A 27160-nucleotide genomic window follows, 5' to 3' on the forward strand; every position below is an offset into this window, starting at 1 on the left:
AAAATTTGTCGATGTTTATTTATGCAAATCACGTACTTCAAAATTTCCCATTTCTCTTTGCCACACTGAATTCTCTATCTAACTTTAAATAAATGACTTATTACCTCTCTCCACAAATATCAATGACGATAAAAACTATTATTTGGACTATACACAGCACTTTATTAAAAAAGCGCTTCCTTTTTCACTTGTTCATACAAACCTTATTTTGTATGAACAAGTGAAAAAGGGAAAGGCTTTTTTAATAAAGTGCTGTGTATAGTCCAAACACACACACACACACACACACACACACACACACACACACACACACACACACATATTAAGGGTGGAGAAAAATTGTGTCATGAAATTTTAACCCTGTTGACAATGCACCATTTTTAAACTACAGATACTTGGCGCCCCGCACTCTGATTTGCCATGGGATCATCATGTTGTCGCTTGTCAGTTGACAGGCAGCACTATGGTTGTCATTTCACACATACAAACGTCCCCATCATTGCCCCAAAGTGATATGCACATGTGTCAAATAGGACTTGCTGGTTCTTTCCACTTCATGTCAGAGGCATGCAAACGTAAGCTTCGCTTTAGAGTGCACACACATCACCTATGATTTAGTCATAAAGTAAGCATGGTGGCACAGTATTCGTTTGAAGAACAATGACATATGGTTTTTGTCTATGGACTAGCTGATGGTAATGCGCATGAAGCTTGACAGTTGTATGAGGAATGGACTCAGCAAGATGCCACCCACACCCACAAACGTTTACGCAATTCACCGGCACCTTGGCAAAACAGGCTTGTTAGCGGGATATCACGGTGATGCTGGAAGACCTCAAACAACAGGATGCTGCATTTGAAGAGACTGTTCTCGAGTACTTCGAGGAAGCACGTATGACAAGTACTCAAGCAGTTGGATGTGACATGTAGGTCACTCAATAGTGAGTCTGGGAGGTTTTGAGGGATGATGGCCAGCATCCATTTAGTTTCCACCCTGTCTAAGACCTAAATCCTGTGGCGGACTATGAACACAGACTAGGGTTTTGCTGGTGCTTTCTGCAATGTGTTGCACGAGATCCCGACTTCCCCGCCATTGTGTTGTTGACCAATGAGTGCACCTTCCATTGTGATGGCCTTTACAACACTCAAAAGTTCATTAATGGGTAAGGGGATATCCTAACATCACATATGTCCATGAACACCAGGAATGATTTTCGTTCAAGATTTGGGCAGGCATAGTGGGTGACCATCTGATTGGGCAGGTCCATCTACCTCCTTGACTTACAGGGCAAATTACCTTCACTTTTTGCAAGAAACTCTATCCGGCCTGCTGGAAGATGTTCCCCTGAACATACGGCTACGCATGTGGTTGCAGCATGATGGGGTACCGGTACATAACAGTCGTGCTTTGCACAGATATTTAAATGCAATCTTCGATGGTCAGATAATTAGCAGATATGCTCATAGGACATGGCCCCTGCAATCACCAGGCCTCATGCCACCAGACTTTTTCCTGTGGGGATTCTTCAAGGTTCTAATTCACTCACCCGGTCGTGAACCACCTAGAAACTACAAGGAATTAATGAATTGCATTCATAATGCCGCCAATCAAATCAGGGCAAAACACCGTTCGATGTTACCAAGCTTGCGTCGCGTTAGAGGGTCGCCAGTTCGAGCACCTGCTTTAAGTAAACAATTGTCCTAGTTACAAAAAAGGCCCTTTTCAGGGCCAACACAATTTGTAGAAAACTTTCTGTACACGAACTAAAAGCTGTTGACGGGCTTGTTCCCAGTACTTCTTATCATGAAACTACAATAGATGTGTCAGGACCCCAGCAGATTTGCTCCCAAGCCCCCAGAATGGAAGGCTGGCATGCTACCACCGAGCATGTGGGCTGCCTTGGATACATCGCAATCTCCGGCTGGCAAAGCATCCACAGTCACGCGTTGTCCAGAGTATCCAGCAACAGGGCAATCCTGCAGCCAATTGAAGTGTGTAGCACCAAGTTTCCGTAGTTTAGTAATTGTGGGTTGTCGATCTACACGACATTTGTAACTTTGGTTCCTACTGGCATCAACTATCCAGGGTTACAATTTCGTGACACAATTTGTGGTGGGTAACTTAACCCATCCACATCAGAACAGAAATAAAACCTATATCAAAAGTCTATATCTTGTTCAAGGAGTAGTTATGTATAACATGAGATATTTAAATTCTGTCTCCACCACACAAATCACCAAAACTAATTTACAGTAATCTCCAAAATTAAATCCCTTCCTCCTTTCCAGTACGCAAATTTCTGATATCGCTGCACCAACCATTGCACTCTCCTCTTACCTTTACCATCCACTATTTCTTAAAATGTGCCAGTAAATATCTTCCAGCATTAGTGGACACCAGATCACAATATATTACTTCTGAAGATCATACCATATTTAGTTTTGTATCAGTTATCAACAAAGTGTCTTATAATCAGTACAGCAAAAGAGCAGCTCAATACCTGATGCTGATAGTACTGGTCAGGAGCCGCACGGTAAACTGCTGCAGCCTGCGCTGGTGTATGGTGTGGTACCATTGGGTGTTTGCTATGGGCAGGGGGAGGTGGTAAGTGATAGGGAGAATGAGGAGCAGGTGAAGGACCTCGAGATGACACCGATGATGCAGACGTCAATGGACTCGGACTGCACTCCCGTGGCTTCTTCAGGCTCAGGTCTAGTGTTACAGGCTCTGGTTCAGGACGCTCCCGCATTGCCTGCTGTACCTGTTGAAATTACAAGTCTCTGCAATTAAATGCAACATTTTACTATATGTGTCTTGATGGGGGGAAGCACCTTATATTGGCTACCAAGTATTTCCAAGGGTGCAAGTTTTTAATGGAACAAAAAATTTGGCAATGGTTGAGATGTTATACGAAAACTACACATAATCATCATGTCTTAAGTGTGCCACTAATGACAACAAAGTTGTCAGTTGTAATGTAGTGGACAACGACTTGTGCTTTACTGTCTTGAGATCGCATCGAAGTTTATATGTGATGGGAATATACAATCCATTCTCAGAAAATATCAGTGATATCACATGGTCTCAATGAATTGGGTCCCAAGACTCTTCGGTTAGTCACAGAGAAAAGTATGCCTGAAGATCTGTCAACATAATGTGAGTAGTATGACAAGGAAAAAAAGGAGTTTACAAAATGATTTTTAACCTGCAATGACACATTGGTCAGCTATGTTTCACCAGAGAGGAATAGAATGAGTATTGTGTGGAGAAATAGGTAAGAGGGTTCTTCATTCTGGACAATGCCAGTAATCATCTATCAGCAGGGAAAGTTTTAACCATCTCTCAGACTTCAAAAGGTGTGTTCTTTATTGATCTTCTTCACGAAAACAGAATCCATTCGATGTGAAAGGCGGATACTGCAAGAAACGATACTGGTAGTCTACGCACAGCACGCATCAGCATAAACAAACTAGTCTCCACCATATTCAATTGAGCCACTCCAACTCCCAACTGATTTACCCCATGTGATGTTCACTTGTTTGGACCCACAAAGCAAGCCTCAAGTGGTAACTAACTCCAGGATAATGCGGTATGTGCGCAACTGGCTGTTGGAGGAATCACTAAGCTGGTTAACTAGTGGAAAAAAATGTGTTTGTCTTGAAGGACAGTATACACAAAAGTAATACAGCAGATAATATATAGGTAAAACTACTGGCTGTTTTTGTTGGAAGTGTGTGTCACAGTAAAGTCAACAATAGAATAAAATAGTGACAATTTAACTTCAACAAGTTTCATAATTTCTGTCAAAATTCCCCAAATGTTGCTCTAGCCTCCAATTTCCTTACTTTTTTCTATCACATACAATATAAACTCTAAATAACAAGGAAGTCATTACCAGTACATATTTAAGTTACTAGCATTACCTGGACAACAACAAGACCCTCCTTCGGTATGTCCACAGGGGTGATGGTGGCTTGCGAGTGCTGCAGCAACTGCTGTGCTGGAGGCGGTGGATGTCCATGTTGGTGGGGCAGGCTATGGCCATGTGGTGGAGGCGGCACCAGATGATGCTGATGTGGCTGCACTTGCTGCGGATGCGCACTGACCACCGAGAGGGTAGCCAACTGTGGTCGAGGGTACTCTCGCACAAAAGATACCTCTGGGCCGGGCGATGAGGCTGCCACCACTGGAGGCGGTGCAGGTGGCCCATGTTGCTGGACGGGCAATTGCTGTCGCAATTCGCCACCGCCGAGGATCGAGGAAATTGTCGGTGTCCCGCCGACCGAGCCCGTAGGAGCACACGAATTACTGCTGCCACCATTGCTTTTTGCAAGTTGTATTTCGATCATACCCAGCATCAGATCCTTCACAGATCTCACAGGTGATGGAGAGGTAGGACCATTTTCTACTGCAGCTGGTACCTGCAGTTGCTGTTGCGACACAGGTGGCATCTGTGAAGGTGTTACTGTCGGTTGTGGTGGTTGCTGTTGGAGTACGAAACTCTTGCCAGGGGACTGTCGGTTATTAGCCCCTGCCTCCGTGTCTGCTCCTCCTTGACCTTCATCTGCTGTCTCCTGAAATGGAAATCAAAAAAATAACAACCATAGTCTATTGTAAATGTGGTACTCTACACATAATGCTGCAAAAGAGTATAATTCATACACTAAACTGTGGAAGATAACATTGATACAAAAAAGAAATCTAAATAAGGGACAAATCATCAGGTAACATTCCCAGGCACTGCACATTGTCTGTGGTTCGTGAGCTGATAAAGAAGTTATTCAAAAAGCAAATAAATAAAAAATAATAAAACACGTATGTGAATGAGTGCGTACACAGTTACTCAGCATCTCTTTGAATGTGAAAATGCAAGTTGACAATAACTAGTACAGCCTTTGTTTCTTACAACAACTACTAAGAAAGTAAGTCCTGATACTTTTTATTAATTATCAACAGACTTTGCGTGAGATTGGAAGTAATGTAATGGCTTGTTTAAGGATCTCAGAACTTCAAATAACACATACGGTGGCAGAACTGTCATAATCCTCCTTTGTAGGGGCTGGCGTGGATGCAGTAGCAGTAGCTGTAGACTGCTGCTGTGGTTGTTGTTGTTGTTGTTGTTGTTGTTGTTGCTGCTGCTGCTGCTGCTGCTGTTGGGATTCATCACAACGGTTTGCAACGCTAGCTGCAGGTGTCACAGTTCCCGTGGGAGCAGCCATCTGCGTTGGGGATGACGGTGTACTCGAAAGTTGCTTCGGCCGCTCCACGGTACCTTCATCCTGGCCACTACTATTGCTGGGCATAGGACCGTTCTGTTCACCTGCAAGCAGTCATTGCGTTAATGCTTCCACTAGTTGCAATACTGTACAAAAAAAGTAGCTGCAGTAAGTTCTCTGCAACATAACAAGACTATCAATTTCACCACTCTACTCACCAGAATTCCATTTGCTGCTAACTGAAATATGAATGTCCTTACTTTGGAACATCTTTCTTCAGGTCTTACTTACAGCTCATGTTTAGATTACGGTTTCATTTTCGAGAACTCACTTATTTTCTCTCCAATTACATCTCCACTACATTTTTCTCCCACTGTTCCATTACTTTCTTCTCATTCTTTAACATTTTACCCTTTTGCTTTACACACTTTTCTCCTGCCCCCTCCCTATTTACCCCGCCAAACTTTCGCTCCAATACATTCCATGTGCAACTGTTCTTTCCATCTATTTGTCTTCTCTGACTAATCCCAGCTCCACACCTCCCATCAGCCTTTTGCTCCAATTGTGTTCTCTAATCTCAGCCTTCCTTCCACTTTACTGAGTTGCTTCTACTCCAAAACTTAATCCTAACAATCTGAAATCAATGGCCATTAGGTACTGAGAGACGATAAAAAATGAGAGACGTTCCAGTTCGACATAAAAACAAGAACAAAGACAAGGGAAAATATTCACGAACAGATTGGAACTCTTAGTAATAGTGTTACTGCAATGGATGTTAGTAAAAATGATGTCCAGCAATCATCACAAGACAGCTTGCAGAATAAATCAGTATAGAAAACACAACATTGGCAGCATCATAAGTTAGCCATAAAATAGGAACAATAAAAGAAAATTAGGACATAGAAATGGCATAAGGCTTGTAAATCAAGTAAAAATATTATGAAGTACCAAAAGTATCTGATGATAAAAAAACTTGTTCGAAGAGAAAGACTGGATTATACACAATGACTTGCAACTAAGACTCAAACACTGGGTATATTTATTTAAGCACTGAGGGGGGATTCTGGTACAATATAAGTTCAGAGAATACCAACAAAACATACTGGACATGGAGGACTCTTAAGTTTATATGTTTTACCCATGAATAACTCTACACGTATCTAGGAAAATAATTATGCTCTTTATTTTTTATACTCCTTTACTTCTTATCTTTAGGACACTTCACATTTGTATGCCGCTGGTAACTGCACAGTGATCATTAACAATATCTCTTTTTGTTCCCTCATCCTAGATCAATATTCTGTATTACATACTGTATGTATTGCATACTGAAAACCTGCTTGAGACCAACCTGTTGGAGAAGCAGCACTGTCTGTGTCACTATTATCCAGTGGAGGTCCTCCCACTGGCTCATCACAAGAGGAAGTGCTTGATCCTGATTCTTCTTCATCCGTTACCGTAGGTTTGCGTTCTTCCCCCAAATGAACCTGTAAAAAACATTTGCTACTTACAAATTGTTTTGTTCAGATGCATTAATATATTTAATAGTGGATATTAAAACAAGTAAAACTTATCAATCTGCAACACGTTTCTTCAAACTGGTTGCAAAGTATAAATAAGATTTGTAAAGGATAAAAATCATAGAATAATTTATCAAATTCTTGTTGGGTCTTCAGCCAGGCCAAACTGTCATCTGCACACAATATTTCCATGGTCCACCTGGCCACCATCATCAGGTGAGAAAAGCTATGCCGCTCTCGCCGATAACTGATTCAAACCATGAATGACAAAACCGCTCTCGCCGATAACTGATTCAAACCATGAATGACAAAACCTTTGTATGCTGTGAAAATATGAAAGCACATGCACTAAAATAATGCGCACATGTTAAATTGTTGCTGTGCCCCCTGGTGCAAGAAGAGTTACAGCACCTCAAGTGATGAATACTGTCAAAAAATGATATATTGATAAAAATTATTACTCATAGCTGGCCGATTCAGATGCTGTTGTTTCTTCATATTGTTTTACTTGACAGGTATCCATTATCATGGTTAATTATATTACCTGTTCTGATTTTGCAGATCATTTTAAAACAATCCCAATGATACGAGCCATTTGCAATCACTTGTATCTCACTGTATAGCATCCTATGTCCCTCTGTAAGGCAGTGCTCAGCCATGACAGATTTGTCAGGTTGTAACAATTGCATATGGCGATGATGATCGACACAGCTGTCATTGATGGTATGAATAGTTTGGCCAATGTGTATTTTACTGCATTCACATGGTATTTTGTAAATCCCCGGGGTTCCTCTAACTTATATCCACAAAGTGCTCTAATCTTAGCTGGTAGACAGAATAAACATCTGACTTCATGTTTCTTCAACACCCTACTTATCTCAGCAGACATGTTCCCAAGCATATGGAAGGAAAGCCACAAAACTAGAAGTCTCTTCAGCTGGTTTAGGTACTGGTCCAAACTCAAAAGCACATTGAATCTGTCTCTCCATATAGCTGTTGTGATTAGAAACGTCCTTAAGATGTTGCAACTCTTATGGTAAATTCTCAGCATCCGAGATATCATATGTCACAGGAGCATATGCTGTCTTGGATGACGAAAATCTACCACAAGAGCTGCAACATATTAAGGAAGTGTTCAACCACAACAGCTATGTGGAAGGACAAATTTGACATGCTTTTGAGTTTGGACTACTATCTAAACCAGTTGAAGACACTTTTTGTTCTGTGGCTTTTCTTCCATGCACTGGGAACGTGTCTGCCGAGATAGGTAGGGCACTGAAGAAACATGAAATTAGATGTGTATTCTGTCCGCCAGCTAAGATTAGAGCACTTATTGGATCTGTTAAAGACAATATAGGTTTGAGGAACCCTGGTGTTTACAAAATACCACATAAATGCAGTAAAATCTACATTTGCCAAACTATTTATACCACCAATGACAGTTGTGTTGATCATCATCGCTGTATGCAATTGTTACAAGCTGACAAGTCTATTGTGGCTGAGCACTGCCTGATAAAGCAACACAGGATGCTATACAATGAGACACTAGTGGTTGCAATGTGATAATGGATACCTGCCAAGTAAAACTTGGAATCCAGTTTTATTAGATATCAAGAAACAACAGCATCTGAATCAGCTGGCAATGGGTAATAATATTTAACAATATATTGTTTCTCTTTCTCTCAAAGAGAGAAATAATATATTGTTAAAAATTATTACCCATTGCCAGCTGATTCAGATGCTATGACTCGAAGAGGCCACATCATTTAATGATTGAATTGGCTGATGATGATGATATTGTTTCTCAACAGTATTTAACAATGGAAGTGTTGCAACTCTTGTTGTGCCAGGAGGCAGCAGCAACAATTTAATGCCTGCGCATTACCTTAGTGAATGCGTTTTCATATTTTCACTGTGTATAAAGGTTTCGTCATTCACGGTTTGACTCAATTATTGGCGAGAGCAGCTTAGCTTTTCTCACTTGATGATTGCAGCAAGGTGGACCATGGAAATATTGTGTGGAGATGACAGTTTGATACAGATGAAGACCCAACAAGAATCTGATCTCTTAATATGCCAAGAAAGCCTACATAGTCACATAGAATAACATATTTCAAAATTAATATAGCCTAGATGAGAAAACTAGTTTTAGCCTTCACAAATATTTACTGACACAATAAATACACTCATACCCAAATGGCAGCAGTGAAGTTCACAAAATTGGCAATTCATACTGGAAAGGCCCCACAGAATGTACGGACTGACAACAAATATCCATATGGTATGCACCAAGAACAATTCTAAAGAACAAGGTACATTTTTTGCCCCATTTAGCAAGAGAGAAAAATAGTCTTTTCATAGGAACACAATGTGAGTTTTATTCCTAATTCTTGAGTATAACAACTGATCAGTGTTTCCAAAGATTGACCTGCAAAACTAAAGGACAAAATTCTGATAATGTATTACTGACTATGTCAATTGGTGTCAGATACACTGTATACATTTTATGAATAGAAGTCCACCAACTGTCTGCATTTTGGTTTTTCATTTTCCTTTATGCATTTCAAAGCGAAAGCTCTTGAGGATTCACAAGTTGTGACTGAAGATATCCCATAATTTAAAAAAAAGTTCTAAAAATGAATTAGGATAAATAATGCTGAGGATATAAAAAAAGGGAAACAAACAACTGTATTAACGGCAACTGGGGACTCACCATCACCTAATGTATGACAATTCATGAACCAAAGGCAAAGGATGTTAGTCATTTATTTTAATTAATTTAAATTTTTTTAAATGTTTTGCATTTGCACATATCACTGTTAAACTTATTGCACTTCGGCCTCTTTCATTTGGATGCTAGAATGATATATTTACATCAATTTATGCATATTTTTGTCTGAAATGACAAAGAAATCTTTCAGTGATTTTTCTACAGTTCTTCTTCATAATACCTGCCAGAAATACATTCACTGTCAAAAAAGCTTATCTGAAACCACAATATTATGCTTTGATCTGGATGCTTCACTTAGTCCCGATGACAGGACACTTACCTTATTGTACTCCTGGACAAGAAGGTCAAGATTAAGCTTTTTCCGATAATTGTTGTAGAAGTTCCGGCACTGTTGTTGTGTACGCGAGCTGCCAACACATTCAGCCAATTTGGGCCAGTTGAGACCATGTTCACGAAGACCACGCTTTAAGCTCTCCGTCTCTTCTTCTGTCCACCGCTGAACACCACTGTCAGACTCCTCCTGCTGTGGTGACAGTCGCCGGGAGATGCGTGTAAAGCATGCCGAACAGCACTTTGTCACATTTGGTGGAATCTCTGTGGATACATACAATGACAGTTATATCAATTCAGATATAATCCACAGCAATATCAAAAAACTTGACTTTTTTATAAACTAATATAAAAATTGAAACCGTATGACAAGAAGAAACTCTGGCTGAAGTCTATGAGATTAAATGTGTATCCACACGTTTCTAAACTGCACCATGCCTCTATGTACATTCCATAACATGGTGTACAGCATGTCAATTAGTAATATCATTTAGCAAACAGAACACATGAATACAACACTCATTCTAAAAACCTGAGAATGAATTCTCTTATCCTTTATCAAAGTTAGATTGTGTTGGCTGTACATAACAAGACAAAATTATCTTTATGAATGGGCCACACAAGTTGAAGCTTTGGATCAGCTTGTGAGGCAACTTAGGTGGTATACCTGGCATAATTGTAGGTATCATGATTCTTGTGATGGTTCTGATTCAACATTCAATTTGGTCCACAACATATTTTGTTTTCGCAACAAAATTAAATGATTAATGTTATTACAAATGCCACACAAACGAATCAAGTCAATACTTAGTTGAAATCCCACATCCTTACTGACAACACTGTCTGCCACAAAGGTGTGTGTGGTCTCCTTGATAACATAATCTCAGAATGATGATTCTGAGAATAACATTCTGTCCTCTCATTAAACTTATGAAGCCCCATGTTTAGACAGTGCTCCGTTACTACTGGTTTATCCAATTTACCCAGTCGCATGTGCAGGATTGAACTAAGCACTCCTGGAATTCAGCACTGGCTGCCATTAAATTAAAATGAAAGAATCAAGAACCCCTGCTTTCTGATCTAATGCAGTACAATGCAGAGAATTAATTCAGCTTTTAACCACAGCAAAGTCCGGCAGCACCGTCATTGCCTTCTGTGCTCTTGAGGAAAGGCTCTCTTCGCCTCCCAGCAGTGTTCACCAAGAACACTATGTTCGTACATGTCTCATGGTTCAAATAAATTTTGCCTCCACTGCCTAAGCCTCACCAGTCGCATCTTGCAGCAATGACGACAGCATCTAACACCATTTGATAATACTGAACCGTTGTTTCAATGAAATATTGTAGGACTTGTGCAACATTATCCAGCAGCAAACCCAAGGAGGTCATTTGCATCTTTCATGTGATTTCCTGTATGGATGCACTCCACTTACATAGAACCCTTTCAAGAAATCTAAGTCTTTCAAAACCATCCCAAATACTGCTTGTGTGTGTTCATTCCATTTCATATCACTTCTTGGTATTTGTTGTATATACATCAACGATGTGATGTGCTGTGCTTCAGATGTTCACCACTCATCTTGTAATTGGGTTTCTTCCCTGTGTTGTAGGCATTATTTCAGTCAACTGAGACTTTCCCCAGTGACTTAATTGTGTTGTAGTTTGCGATGTGATGTATTACTCATACAGGAACATAACAATGACAACACCTTTATGCGTCTATATTATTTTCTAGAATGTAGGTTGTGGTTATACAATGTAGGACTTGTGCAACATTATCCAGCGAGTGAAAGTTCACACTTTGGTTGTGAGTCTGAGGTCTAGGTTAACTGACAAAACAGTATCAAAGGCTCCAATTAATTCCAGTTTTTTCCATATATCTCAATTTCAGAAGAGCCGCTTCCCATTAACTGAGTAGCAATTTTTTCGAAGCCTTTATGCATTGGCATAATTGTACCAATTTGAAATTAATGGATTGATTGAGATGAAATCAGTGAGAGGCCATGGCATAAAATGATACCAGTGCAAATTGTTCAGGTTTGTTGAACTTGTAATATAACGAACATGTATGATAATTGGAAACTTGTGCCACACTGGGATCTGAACCCAAATTTCCTCTCTTTTACCAGGAATTGCCTTCACCATTAAATTTTCTGAACAATGACCCACACTTTTACTGTCATTGACACATAAGAGGCAATCAAAAACCTTCCCTCTCAAGGTCTTACAACCCAGAATTGATACGTCAGGCAGGCAAAACTGCTGTGAACATTGAGGCAATCATCTCACCAATGTATCAGGCCGAAGGTGTCCATTGGTACACCACCATGTCCTGTTACACAAAAAAGTCCGTAGCTGCCTGCTGCACACCCTTGTCCAACTAGAATCATTGACTCTTCAATGTCTTTTTAAAGGGATCGAAGAGTGATAATCGCTTGGGGAGAGATCAGGACCACAGGGCAAGTAGTCAAGTATCCTCCCACTTGAGTTGGCATTATTACTTTATTACATCATTTGCCATTGTGGAGGTGTGCTATCATGAAGCAGCAGCACCCAGCAGGGAACCTGGTGCACCATTCCACAACAGTGGTTTTCAAGAGACATGCTCACATACATATTCTTCATTCTCCAGGGGATGTCTACCCCTGTTTGCCCTTCAGTGGCCAAGAAAAATATAACAGCATGTTGGACCTGTTTGGATGTATTTGGTGCTAATGTTGCCACGGTTCACATTGCCGCATTTACTGCAGGCATGTTGGAGACACAAATGCCGTACTAATCCCTTGCTTAAATGCTGGTGCTTATACAACCACACTGGAGTTGCACTATGTTGCATATATGCTGCAGCAACACCATCAAACGGAAAGTTTTTGATCGTCCCTTATACTTCGATTGATAACAGCCAAACAGGTTAACAAAGCAGTTTGAGTACAAGAATTTGTACAATACCAACCACTGTGACTACATGAAAATTGTGGAATTGACTCTGATCTAAATGGAAACAGTCACCTAATTATTCACAGTGAGTCTCTCTCTCTCTCTCTCTCTCTCTCTCTCTCTCTCTCTCTCTCTCTCTCTCTCTCTCTCTTTCTCTCTCTCTCTCACTAAACATATCTACTTTCCAATTGTTATTTGTTCCATCTTTAAGTGATATATAGCACATAAGTAGGTCTACTTCTTCATCAATATCAGGCTCCCAGCTCCACAAGTTAATCCACTGCTTCACAAGAAAATAGACTGAGTTGACAAGAGGTGCCTCCTAGTATCATGTTGGACCTCCTTTTGCCCATCTTAGTGCAGTAAGTTGACATGCCACTGACAGCGGATGTCCCCTAAAGAAATAATGAACCGTGCTGCCTCTGCAGCTGCCCATAATTGTGGAGGTGTTGCCAGTGCACAATTCTGTGCACGAACTGACCTCTCCATTATGTCCCATAAATGTTCAATAGGATTTATGTCAGTGGCCAAATTATTCACTCAAATTGTCTAGAATCATTACGCAAACCAGTTGTTAACACTTGTGGGCCCGATGACACAATGCATTGTCATCCGTAAAAATTCCGTCATTGTCGGAGAATGTGAAGTTCACGAATGGCTGCAAATGGTCTCAGGAAGTTCAGCTGGATCAGAAGACTCGTCCATTCCAAGTAAACACAGTCCACACCATTACGAAACCACCATAACAGATTGCAAAGTGCCTCATTGACAACTCAGGTCCACAGTTTTGTGAGGTCTGCGTCACCTTCGAACCCAACTGTCAGTTTTTACCGACTGAAATCTGGACTCGTCTGACCAGGGCACAGTTTTCCAATCGTCTACGGTCCAATCGACATGGTCAGAGCCAAGACATGTGATGTCGTGCTTTTAACACAGGCAGTTGCATGAGTTGTCTGCTGCCGTAGCCCACATTAATGCTAAATTTCGCCTCACTATCCTAATGGATATACAGGGTGGCGCATGAAATGTGTTACCATTTTGTTTTTGAATATAAACTTTATTGTCAACACAATCTGAAAGAAACATATACTACAATGAAGAGCCGTCCATGGAGATTTGTTCTAAGTCAGCACATCCTCAATATGTCCACCATTTCATTTCCTAATTTCCTTCAAACGAACACTGAAGTTAGTGATTACCCTACGGCACATGTCTTCCGTAATGTCACTGCAAGCTTGAAGAATAAGTCTTCTGAGCTCCATTAAATCAACTAGACTTTTCGGGAAAATTTTTTCCTTTAAGTACGCCCAAAGAAAAAAGTCATATGGATTGCGGTCTGGACTATTTGGGGGGAGGGGGAGGGGGGGGGGGCAATTTTGTCAGTCATTGAAGCGACCTGGAAACCCGAGTGAAATGATCCACAAGTCGAAATGCTCGTGTAAAAACTCCAAAACAGCGTTTGCAGTACGTAGCCTTGCTCCATCTTGCACGAACCACTGTGTCTTGAAGGGCAAGGCAGTAGCAAGAAGCTGTGTAATGAAGCTATTGTGATGCATGCTCAAATAATGCTCGCTGTTCACAGTTTCTTCAAAGAAAAAGGGTCCAATAAGTACGTGACTGGAAATTGCTGCCCACGCTGTAATCCTCGGATCATAATGTTGTCGTTCATGAAGCACTTGTGGGTTTCAATGGCCCAAAAGCGTACATTTTCTTTGTTAACCCCAGCGTCTACATGAAAATGCACCTCGTCTTGAAACCAAATGCTGATGAGAGTTTCTTCCCTATCCTCCGCCCACTGAGCAAACAGTAGTCTCTGCTGTTTGTGTTCTTCAGTGAGCTTCTGTGCACAGGTCATCTTGTATGGGTACATATGGAGGTCACTTTTAAGAATGCGTAGAACTGAGCGTCTGGATATTCCCAGTTGCACTGCTGTCTTTCTACACGATTTCCCGGGACTTCTCTGTACAGCAACTTGTACCGCTTCAATATTCTCCAGCGGACAAACAGGCTCAGGCCGAGGTCGCTTCGCTTCCAATACTGTTCCTTTCTGTACAAATTTATCGTACAACCTATGGATGGTCTTCTTGCAAGGGACGCATCGTGTGTTAAACTGTTGTCAAAAACACCTCTGAGTCACAAAAAGGCTTTTCGTTTCATGAAAAAGTAACACAATTGCTGATCATTGCTGTGTCGTCAGTCTTCCATTGTCAGCCATTCCTGCTTACTAGTCTCCTAGCAGCAGTATCATGAATTACACATCATTTCGTAACTCATTTGTTTTTCCAAGCTCTGCTGGTACTGCTGTAGAGATCCCAGTGGGATATCTAATATGCATCGTAAATTGTGAAAGAAACAATTGGTGACACATTTCGTGTGCCACCCTGTATTTGCCGTACGTCCCACACTGATTCCTGCAGTTATCCTAGGCAGTGCTGCTTGTCTGTCAACACTGACAACTCTATGCAAAAGCTGCTATTCTCGGTCATTAAGTGAAGGATGTCGGAGAGGTAATGCTCGAAATCTGTTACTGTCAGCACTCTTTCAACACTGTGGACCTCGAAATATTGAATGCACTAGTGATTTCTGAAATGGAATGTCCGACGCATCTAGCTGCAACTACCATTCTACGTTCAAAGTCTGTTAATTCCTGTTGTGCAGCCATAACCAAGTTGGAAACCTTTTCACACAAATCACCTGAGTAAAAATGACAGTTCCGCCAAAGTACTGCCCTTTTATAGCCCGCATATGTGATTCTATCCCGTATGTATACGTGCACATCACTATCTCACGACTGTCACCTCAGTATACCGTGTGACAACTGCTGAGAAAACTGTCTCCTGACGTGCTCTCGCACTGTGTCGCACAGCTTTTCCAGAGCTGTGCTGTCCTGTCCCGTGTCGCTTACATCACGATGCACTTCTACATCTACATCTACATCCATACTCCGCAAGCCACCTGACAGCGTGTGGCGGAGGGTACCTTGAGTACCTCTATCGGTTCTCCCTTCTATTCCAGTCCCGTATCGTTCGTGGAAAGGATTGTTGGTAGCCTCTGTGTGGGCTCTAATCTCTCTGATTTTATCCTCATGGTCTGCTCGCGAGATATACGTAGGAGGGAGCAATATACTACTTGACTCCTCGGTGAAGGTATGTTCTCAAAACTTCAACAAAAGTCTGTAACGAGCTACTGAGCGTCTCTCCTGCAGAGTCTTCCACTGGAGTTTATCTATCATCTCCATAACACTTTCGCGATTACTAAATGATCCTGTAACGAAGCACGCTGCTCTCTGTTGGATCTTCACTCTCTCTTCTATCAACCCTATCTGGTACGGATCCCACACTGGTAAGCAGTATTCAAGCAGTGGGCGAACAAGTGTACTGTAACCTACTTCCTTTGTTTTCGGACAGCATTTCCTTAGGACTCTTCCAATGAATCTCAGTCTGGCATCTGCCCTACCGACGATCAACTTTATATGATCATTCCATTTTAAATCACTCCTAATGCGTACTCCCAGATAATTTATGGGATTAACTGCTTCCAGTTGCTGACCTGTTATAATGTAGCTAATGATAAGGGATCTTTCTTTCTATGTACACTTGTCTACATTGAGATTCAATTGCCATTCCCTGCACCATGCATCAATTCGCTGCAGATCCTCCTGCATTTCAGTACAATTTACCATTGTTACTACCTCTCGATATACCACAGCATCATCCGCAAAAAGCCTCAGTGAACTTCCGATGTTATCCACAAGGTTATTTATGTATATTGTGAATAGCAACGGTCCTACGACACTCCCCTGCGGCGCACCTGAAATCACTCTTACTTCGGAAGACTTCTCTCCATTGAGAATGACATGCTGCGTTCTTTTATCTAGGAACTCTTCAATCCAATCGCACAATTGCTCAGATAGTCCATATGCTCCTACTTTGTTCATTTTACGACTGTGGGGAACTGTATCGAACGCCTTGCGAAAGTCAAGAAACACGGCATCTAACTGGGAACCCGTGTCTATGTCCCCGTGAGTCTCGTGGACGAATAGCGCGAGCTGGGTTTCAAACGATCGTCTTTTTCGAAACCCATGCTGATTCCTACAGAGTAGATTTCTAGTCTCCAGAAAAGTCATTATACTCGAACATAATACGTGTTCCAAAATTCTACAACTGCTGGACGTTAGAGGTATAGGTCTATAGTTCTGCACATCTGTTCGAAATCGCTTCTTGAAAACGGGCTTGTGGGCTATAGTCACAGCTACTGCTCGTGTAAACAGTGAACTCCGGTTAGAGTACCAGTCTGGCAACGAGCACGACTTAGCACAGCATATTAGGTACGTGTCTTTCTGGATGCCCGGCGACGACACTTTAACACGGGTGGAGAATACTCACGGAATTCGTGGACGAGCGGCTGGCGTAGCTCAGGCGGTAGCTCGGCCCAGCGCGCGGGCAGCGACCGCAGGCGCTTGACGCGTCCGCGCGGGTTCGGGCACGAGGGCAGCGGGCATTGCGTGTAGCGCGAGCGCACCGCCTTGCAGCGACACGAGTTGCAGACGCGTGCGCCCGCCGACACGTCGTCCTCGCGCAGCCCGTAGGCGCCCGCCTGCGCGCGCGGCAGCGGCCGCGACTGCGGGAACTGTTCCAACTGCGCCCGGCACACCGCGCACGGGTGCGCTCCGCCCTTGTCTGCAACATAAAGCAACACACGCCGATGAGCACTAGTATGGTACAGAATTCGGAGAGTTCCGAGGCTAGTCGGGTTTTTGTTATAAACACATAAGGAAGGGTAAAGTTATCTGAAATTATAAGGTATGAGAAAGAGGCAGTTGATGAAAATGGAGAATCGAGTGAAAGAGATACAGGATTTGAAACCATCACCTATTTTGTCATCTTTCTAATTTCCTCAGCTTGATTGCATCATTGTGTGCTTTGGTGTCACTGCTGGTCGATGTGGGGGAGGGGACCGAACAGCTAGGACATCGGTCCCGTCGGATGGGGGAAGCAATTCGGCCGTGCCCTTTCACAGAAACCGTCCCAGCATTTGCCTGAAGCGATGTAGGAAAATCGTGAAAGACCTGAATCAGGATGGCCGGACGTGGATTTGAACCGTCGTCCCTCGAATGCCGAGTTGGAATCCGCTACATGGCTGACCACTGAATTTAACCCATAAATCACCCACGTTATTGAAATTTGTACACAGACCAAGCAGTCAACGAAACCATGGAGAAACTTCAAAAGTGACCCCTATAATTGTAGATATAACGTCTGAGGGCACTGTGACCACTTTCAATACAATGAAGAAAGACAGGCTCCGTTAGGGTTCCGTATTACGTTCATCTGAACTACCGGTTTCGACCTTTGTTGCATGTTATAATCAGATCCATACCAAAATTACTTATGTAGTTTTAAGAGAATCCTCGCCCTACTGACGACATGTAGTTCGCAGGAATCTGAAGAAAACCTGTCTGAAAAATGGTTCAAATGGCTCTGAGCACTATGGGACTCAACTGCTGAGGTCATTAGTCCCCTAGAACTTAGAACTAGTTAAACCTAACTAACCTAAGGACATCACAAACATCCATGCCCGAGGCAGGATTCGAACCTGCGACCGTAGCGGTCTTGCGGTTCCAGACTACAGCGCCTTTAACCGCACGGCCACTTCGGCCGACAAAACCTGTCTGAGAATCATATCAAGTAGCCCACTAAGTCTCTGTCTTTCTCCCTCAAAAACTGATCGTTTGCCGATAATTCTGTCAGACAGGACAAAACATTTCGGAGATCACCTGTATTACTATACAACCAAAACAGTGCACGTTCCCTATTGCAGGTTTCCTATCTAATGACTTCCAAGGGCTACAAAAATGTAGTCTTCAAAATTTATATAAAATTATTGATCAAATTTACCCATTTAAAATGCTGTCATAATCTACTCATCAAGATGTTTATCTTATGTTAAAGATTTAACACAATAATACAAGTTTTAGTTATAAACTGTGAGTATGTCTTGAGGGAGCGTAACCCAGGCTACAATCTTTTACAAACTTTTTCTCGTTAAACCCCCCCCCCCCCACACACACACACACACACAAAATAGCGAAAAATGTTGATCGTTTACTACATTTTTGCTTTTCTTCCTCTAAAACTTCAGTGCCAGGCATGACGTTTTAATTTATTACTTAACCCTATTTACAACACATCCTTCAGACGGTATTCACATATACTACTCAATGCGCCTTGCAAAATTATATCGTCATTTGACCATACAGTTCAGGAGATTTGACGTCATAAACAATGAGATACGTGAGAAAACAGCTTCAGCTTAACACAGAGCTCAAATTGCCCAGACTATATATGTGGAACACACACACACACACACACACACACACACACACACGCACACACACACACACACTTTAAATTAAGTACATAATTAAACATTTCAAACTTCTTCACTATCCCGCAGACGTAAATGGAGCAGCTCCATTCTTCTCAAAGAGTCATCTGCAACCAACGAAGACTCGATCCACGAGCGCAAAACTAGGTCCACCAGCAGTCTCCACGTCCAGCAGCATTTCTCGCTCAATTATTAAGCCCTTACCCACCGCACGGGCATACACAGAAAAATCTGTCTTTTTTTTCCCCTCTCCGGACGCTCCGCCGCGTGTAGAACTGGGAGGCTGGTAATTTTTAACAAGTACCAGCAGTCAGTCACATGTAGTACTTGAAAAGAACAGAAAAAAGCAGCACCGACCATTTGGTTTCTAAATCACTTATTATCGACGCGCAAAACGCTGGGAAAGGCGCGACGGCGCGTTTCAGCCGGTACGCCGGCGCGCGTAGGCCGGACTAGCTAAAAAGCGAAAAAAGGAGCGAAATCTGGCGGCGGCAAACAGCGCTGTAATGCAATTAGGGCGCGCCCTGAGCCCGCGAGCGCGTAGCGGCCCGTTTTTAATAATTGGCAGCGGGCGGTGGCCCCGCCGGTCACAGGGAATAACGAAACAGACAAACAGCACCACAGCCAGCACCAAGTTAATTTGCAGCGTCAGGCGTATCGGCTGCTGCTGCCCGCCCGCCCGAACTCAATTATGCAGCGGACGCCGCCTCCGTCCGCTATGACCCGAGTGTCCCTCGCAAGGCAACCGTTTCCAACCGCCACATCAAGCAAACACCGCCAATCTCCCGTTCGAGGCCACAAAACTGACTTCCATTCTTCTCCTGAAATGCACTGTACACTCACAGGAGAAAAACGTTATATGATTCTCCATCCACCCCCCCCCCCCCCAAATCCCCCCAAGCTTCACAAATTCAGCTACTCAATAAAGGTCGTCCTTTCTTCGTCCTTCTAGCTCAGTAGTTCCCAACATTTCTGAGACTATTATCTCTGAGTGCAATCAGATTACCCAGTTTCCCACCACAATCATTAACATTAGCGTCTAACTAGACTTTAAAGTGACAAATAATTTTCTTCGAATTTATATTTTTAAAAGAACACTACAACTGATATTTAGAAAGAAAGCTAACTATCCTCTTGAAGGTAGGCACTTCTTACAAAACATACTTCCTCTGCACCACTCCTCTTCCTAGCGACACCTTCTTCACGCACACCCTGCATCTCATTTAAAATCAATCAGGTTAAAATGTGTGCACTGTACTTACTGCTCGTAAATCATTTGCTTGCTGGATTCCTTATGTACGAACCGACAGAAATTGGAAGACTTCAGACAGCCAATGTTTTGCCTACGACGACTGCCACTAACGAAGACTTCAGACAGCCAATGTTTTGCCTACGACGACTGCCACTAACAACAACAGCAACAATAATAATGATAGTAACAACGACGATGATAGTACTATGTAGGTCATACAACAACGTAGTAGCCAATACATTATTATTGTTGTGCTGCGCTGTCAATTAATTCGTTTATCCGTTGCGAAGTTCATAAAGAAGCAATTTCTGGTCCAGTGCGGGAACGACCTACCAGACGACAGCGTATGTGATGTTTATGTATCAATTTAACTGTTACAAATGAGTGGTAAACCGATGGGCGACGGATGTGTCTATTTTGGGCTTTGTTTTGCCGTCCACGCCGAGTTCCTTCGAGGCACTTACTGTATCTTGATGAGATCTTGAGTTACGAGAAATGTTCTGCCCGTATTAAGTTGTCTTGGATATATCCGTGGCATCCACGCAATACAAGTGGATACCAAAAACGTGGCACAGCCGTCTTTGATTGCAATACGTCTCATTCTTGACCGTCACATACCAACTCCGGCCCATCACCCATGCCCTCTCTTTGGCGACGGTGCACCTAATAATATAAGGAGAAAAGCCTCTTCTAAAGAGATGCAAAAAGGCCGGGGTGGCCGAGCGGTTCTAGGCGCTACAATCTGGAACCATGCCTCGGGCATGGATGTGTGTAATGTCCTTAGGTTAGTTAGGTTTAAGTAGTTCTAAGTTCTAGGGGACTGATGACCACAGCAGTTGAGTCCCATAGTGCTCAGAGCCATTTGAACCATTTTGTAAACAGGTGATGTTATTATGGGTTTCCCTTTCGTAGGACAGCCACCATTGGCTGGTAATATACAACCGCGGACACAACAGTGTGTAAGTCAGGAATCAGCATAAGACACAGATCTATTGCTGCCTCGTCTACCCAAATGATGTTGTCCAACCTATTGTTAACAGGCGACTTGGCAGAACGAGTCCAGTTCATTCACATTCAACTATTCGTTTTACACTGTACGAGAGCTGTTTGTTACAGGGAGTGCGTCCTCTCTTAGCTGCGTGGTCAGCGCGTCTCACAGCCATGCAGCGGGCCCGGTTTCGATTCCCGGCCGAGTCGGAGATTTTCTCTGCTCAGGGACTGGGTGTTGTGTTGTTCTAATCATTGTCACGCAAGTCGCCCATTGTGGCGAAAATAGTTGCAACACGGCTGCCAAACTTCCCCACAAGGAGACTCCCGGCCATCAATGCCATACGACTGTTTAATTTCATTTGGTACAGAGAGACGACTGTCGCTCCTTACACCAAACCTCGTACGACACGCTTGGACTTTCTTCGTCGTCCTTGTCAACACAAGTGTTACCTGCGAAGATTCTCTAATGAGTGTATTCTAATATCTGGGAAAATTAACGTAGATAATAATGTGTTTAAAATCAGCTGGCAAATCTTCGCGTGGCTCTTTTCCTGCACTATATTGAAAATAAAAAATTACGGGAAAGGTAAAAACGTCAACAAATAAGCTCAAAAACAGTTCATTACTTCCAGCAGGCGTGTTGGCACAAACGAACGTTAAAGAAAGTGCCGGAAGAGACGAGAGGTACGAAAGGTCTCAAGGAGCCGAAGGTGCCGGTCTGCATTCCGAACCAGCAACGCCCAAGCGACGCCACTGATAGCACGACTCTATTTCAAGATCGACATGATTTCTGCACTGATATCGTACGTGGGTAGCTAAGATTATCACTTCGAATATCAGCATTCTTTGGTATTTCTCTAACTCTCGTAAATCCTTTTCTATGAAAAGAATTGCTGCGAGAGTAGTATTTTAACAAAAAGCACGGGAGTTGTGAAATGTTTCCACGGGAGACAATCGCTTGCACTGCATAATGATTTACATCGTCTGACCACTTTAAGCGAATTTTTAATTATATCGTACACAGAGTAATGACTTTTAGAGTGTGCATTTGACATCGCAACCAAATCTTGCACAGGCCTATGAATATGTCTACATGTTTCGTAAATAACGTTGTGAATACATTTAGTAAACATCAAAATTAAATCGAAAAAGAAGGATCTTGTAAGATATGTGCCAATACTATTATAGGAGTGGACTCGCGGCACAATGTGCTGTACAAGTGAACAATGCATCAACAAATTCGTTAATTGCTCCATTTCACGAGATGGAGAATTTCGCAGCAGATAACATTTGCCAACTTTTACAAGTGCTTTTAAGGTGAAATGAATGTGTAGTAGACGAATTGACATTCCGAAGTAATCATTAGTTTTATCCCGCAAAATTTCTCCCTCCAGTGCTAGCGACATCGATTCCTAAGAGCCAATATTTAATTCGGCACTCATGTAAACGCAGATCCAACTGACGTGACTGCGAGTTCGCCGGCTCGTGAACAAGTAAACACATAACAAAAAGATACAATGGTGACAACACAGCACAGTGCACCTTCTGCCTCTGATATGGAAATCCGGCGCCGCATCCAGCGGCTTCATTGGTGTTTTAGGCGTGACGGCTCGTGGACAAACTTTCACATTAATCACTGTATCCAATACCAGTCCGGTAAATTTTACGCAATGGAAATTGTTCTTGTAGAAAAACCGCCAACAGGTATCACTAAACTACATTATATTTTGTTTTAGCTTCGTCCATTTAGGATAGCTGTCAGTCATTCCATCGGCGTTTCATTTTCTGAATATATTGCCTTTAATTGCAGCATTGGAGATATGTGTGAACTGCACATTGTGCCCTTGACCGCCACGTCTCCTCCAGTTGTCACCACGTATTGATATTAGTTGTTCACATCGTGGAAAGCTAAACCAGTCACTCTGAGTCGAAGCGTGAGCCCCTTTTTAACACAACATGGCAGTTAATATAAGTCACTTAATCAGAATTAAAAGGCGACAGAGAGGAACCTGTGAGCGAGGGAAATTGGGCCTTCCTGATCATACAGCCATTTACTGTACACGATACAGATACGATGATCAGCATACCAATATACGAAAATCGTCATCATCGTGAAAAATTTGGACCTATGAAATGTAGACTTTGTCCCAATGAACACCAAAACCTTCCGCGCTTTTTCCCTCGTTTCCTTGTAATGCAGGAAGCGACGGTGATGGTCGTGTGATTACAATCCAGCCCATCATCTGGACGAAACTCTGCCGCAAGCGACCAGCAAACGCGATAATGCAACGACAGCGGCGGGACCACTACAAACTCAAATGAGAATTCCAACAAGACAATCTTACGTCACATGCTAATGTAGAATTAGAAATTCCTAGATTTTGTTAACTCAACAGCGATACTTAGACAAGTGATTATTATCAAGTATATTAAATTTAATGCACAACTGGCAGAGCTGAGAATTCATGCGTCAAACAATTCATCTTGAGGTTAAAGCTCACTTTTTGTTCATGTTTCTCTGAAATATGTTCTAGAAAAAAGTATTCTGCCTTCAGCAAACACCATTCCAAAACACATTTATCTGGAAGCAAACACGGACAAAAAACAAGCTTTAAGCTCAATATCTCAACGCCACGCATTTCCGAGCAGGCTCTACAACAAATTCCGAAGCAATACAGTAAAGCTGTGGTAGTAATGTAAAATGCGTGGGCATTTATAAGTTGGGGCAAATGTCCAGGACAAATGCCTGGGGAAAATGCCCAAAATTCATAAATGCCCGCGTATTTCTGCATTTTAAAGATTTATCGATAAGCGGCATTTACATATTTAAAAAAAATAGAATTCAACTCATAATTTGTATTGGAATACGTGTTTTGCAAGACAGCTGCTTTAGTGGTTGGAAAACCAAGTTGGAAACGTTGCTCGAGAGTTGGGAAAGAGTTGTTAGGGGAAATAAATTAGACTGAAACGTACATTTTTAATGAGATCAGTTCTTGGGGGAGTACATAATAAAAACAAAAAGAAAGCTCAAGTTTAAAAGTAAGTCTTGAAATAAAGTATAGTTTATATTTTCTGAATACACACAAGAAGAAGGGACCGGTTGGTAGGACTTGTTCTGAGGCATCAAGGGATCACAAATTTAGTAATGGAGGGCAGCGTGGAGGGTAAAAATCGTAGAGGGAGACCAAGAGATGAATACACTAAGCAGATTCAGAAGGATGTAGGTTGCAGTAAGTACTGGGAGATGATGAAGCTTGCACAGGATAGAGAAGCATGGAGAGCTGCATCAAACCAGTCTCAGGACTGAAGACAAAAACAACACATATTAAGTAGGCAGCCTGTAGGTAGTATCTTTACATATAATATACTACTGCAAAAATATGCTAGTAAAAAAAAGTTTATCCATTATGCTTTTAATTAGAGATGAGTCATGTGCCGATTACGATTAACGAGTGCAAAACCGCCGGTTCTCTAGAAATCGACTAGTATCGGAATCGAACGATTCCAGCGTCTTCGGAATCCAGTCTTCGTTATTAAAGCTTTTCATGTTAGTATTCTCATTTTATCTTCACGGCAGTGTAGTTATACGATAGCAGATAAAGAAAGGAGCAGAACAGAAAACTATAGTTTGTCTTAAACATAACTACACCTGACAATAAAGAATTTTTTCCCAGTGAAATCAGTTAATAAATGAAGTATACATTTATTATTAAGAACACATGACAGCTGTTTGATACATTCAGCGATAATTTCGTTATCAATAATCACTCTTCAGCGATATTCTGGGATTTGGCACGAATTACAGTGTGTGTTACATTACAAAGCGATAACGTAAGATAATCGTTTTTTTTCCCTATACCTGCATATCACTACACAGATGTTCAACGCGGCGTGTGTGTGTGTGTGTGTGTGTGTGTGGGGGGGGGGGGGGGGGGGGTTAGAGGGGGAAGGGTGAACTGGTAAAAATTAAAAGGACATTGTAAACGAGAAGCAGCTGTCAGTTACACGCGCCCTCCCTTGGTACATCAAGTTTGAACGCTCGTCCCCCTTTTCTTCGTAATTATGGCACTGAATGATACACGTACGTTTAAGTGAAAACCTTTACTAACTTTTAAGATCAGGAAAATCATCGCATCCCTTATTTTAATTAGTAAATTATGCATTCTAGCAGTAAAAACTCTAAAATGTGCTTTTTTTTATAAATGCCCGAAGTTTGCACATTTAACATTGCTTTCGGCAAATTTCCGGGCAAATGCTCATTAATATATTTGCCCCGCCTACATCAGTAGTTATTGGAAAAATAAAATGAAGCCACTGAGGGCGACGAAACTTCACCGAAGCACTGATGGATGAAAAAGAACAAAGCAGCGTTTCCTCAAGGTAGAATATTTCTTTTCCAAAACACACTTATGCCAAAGTAAATAGATAGCATGGAGTATTTTAGGGAAGCTGAGCAATCGATGCGTAAGTACAATCTATTGCCATTCCGAGGCGACACCAAACCGCAGTTTACGTAAGTGACTATTGATTTGGTGGGTGAAGGGGTGTTCAGTTACCTCTGTTTCTTTTTCTTCTTACCTGGTTTTCCATGACTTATTTCCGCGTCTTTATCGTTTCGTTCTTACGTACAAGTTTTCGTTTTTCAGCTATAAGTTGTCGTTTAAATCCCTCACCCTTGTGCTTCGCGTAATACTGCGTGTCACCCTGCTGCGTAACCACCACACACACACACACACACACACACACACACACACACACACACACACACGTGCGCGCGCGCGCACGCACCTAGTTTGCACTTAAGTTTCGTCAGACAGATTCCACGCCCCGTCACATACCTTGTGACAGTTTATTAATTCTGGTCATTCCCAAGCGACTCCATCGAGAATGGCGCCAAACCCCACGTGGGACGGTGACGAGGGAGATGCTAGTGGTACCTGCGTGATTCAGGGTACATCTGGGCATATTCTCGCGTGCAGCCAATAATCCGCTACAGCACTGCGAGTGAACCGTCTCTCGTGACAGCTGAGCGCTGCCCACGGGCCGAGCCGTCACTCAGACGCCTAATCGAGGCCGCTTTTTCCGCCCTGAATTATTAATGGCGCCGCAGAGGGCCCCACAGCCGCTGTGGCCACTGCGCGCTAGACTGCCCGGTGATGAGGAAGCGGACGCAATGTGGACACATTTCCACTACGTTAACCGAAACCAAGATACTTGCTCTCCACACTGCCACGCTCGCTCTCCTTATCCTCACTCGTCTTCGTGTCACACACTACCCAATGATACATACTTATTTCTTGCTGCACGAAGATCCAACGGAATGCGCCTTTTGCAGTGCACCAAGTTTTAGTCTTCTGTGCTTTACGAAAATGAAATGATCGTATGGTATTATTGACCGGGAGACCCCCTCCGGGTTGTTCAGGCGCCACTTCGATGACTTGCGCGACAATGATGACGAGAGCAACACAACACCCAGTCCCCGAGCGGATGAAATCTCCGACCCGGCCAGGCATCAAGCCCGGGCATTCTGCATTGCAATCTGCCAAGCTGCCACTTAGCTACGGAGGCGAACTCTCTGTTTTGTATATTGATAGGAGGGACGCCTCTGGTCTACAGAGGGATTTATCCTCAATTTTAAGCGATGGCGAAACAACAGCAAGTTTTGTTGGCATGTTTTGTGACATCAGGACTCCTGGCCAGTTTAATTGGAGAAAGGTTTTAATATCATTTAGGGCGGTTGGCTCATACTATCAGTTACGCGATCAACCAACCATTTGAATGACATCCATTGTTTTAT

General features: G+C 42.5%; 1 protein-coding gene across 1 annotated transcript in view; it reads right to left on the bottom strand.

Annotated features, from left to right (window-relative positions):
• LOC126419202 (uncharacterized) overlaps window positions 1–27160 on the bottom strand; it is a 269493-nt gene that overhangs the window by 15169 nt on the left and 227164 nt on the right. The window contains exons 11-16 of the mRNA XM_050086337.1: window positions 17120–17413; window positions 9788–10062; window positions 6569–6704; window positions 5026–5321; window positions 3925–4575; window positions 2502–2762 (exon numbers count right to left, since the gene is read on the bottom strand). Coding sequence (XP_049942294.1) covers window positions 2502–2762; window positions 3925–4575; window positions 5026–5321; window positions 6569–6704; window positions 9788–10062; window positions 17120–17413 — 1913 coding nt within the window. The remainder of the gene's footprint in view (window positions 1–2501; window positions 2763–3924; window positions 4576–5025; window positions 5322–6568; window positions 6705–9787; window positions 10063–17119; window positions 17414–27160) is intronic.

Source organism: Schistocerca serialis, chromosome 9 (assembly GCF_023864345.2).
Source record: "Schistocerca serialis cubense isolate TAMUIC-IGC-003099 chromosome 9, iqSchSeri2.2, whole genome shotgun sequence".
Classification (NCBI taxonomy): domain Eukaryota; kingdom Metazoa; phylum Arthropoda; class Insecta; order Orthoptera; family Acrididae; genus Schistocerca; species Schistocerca serialis.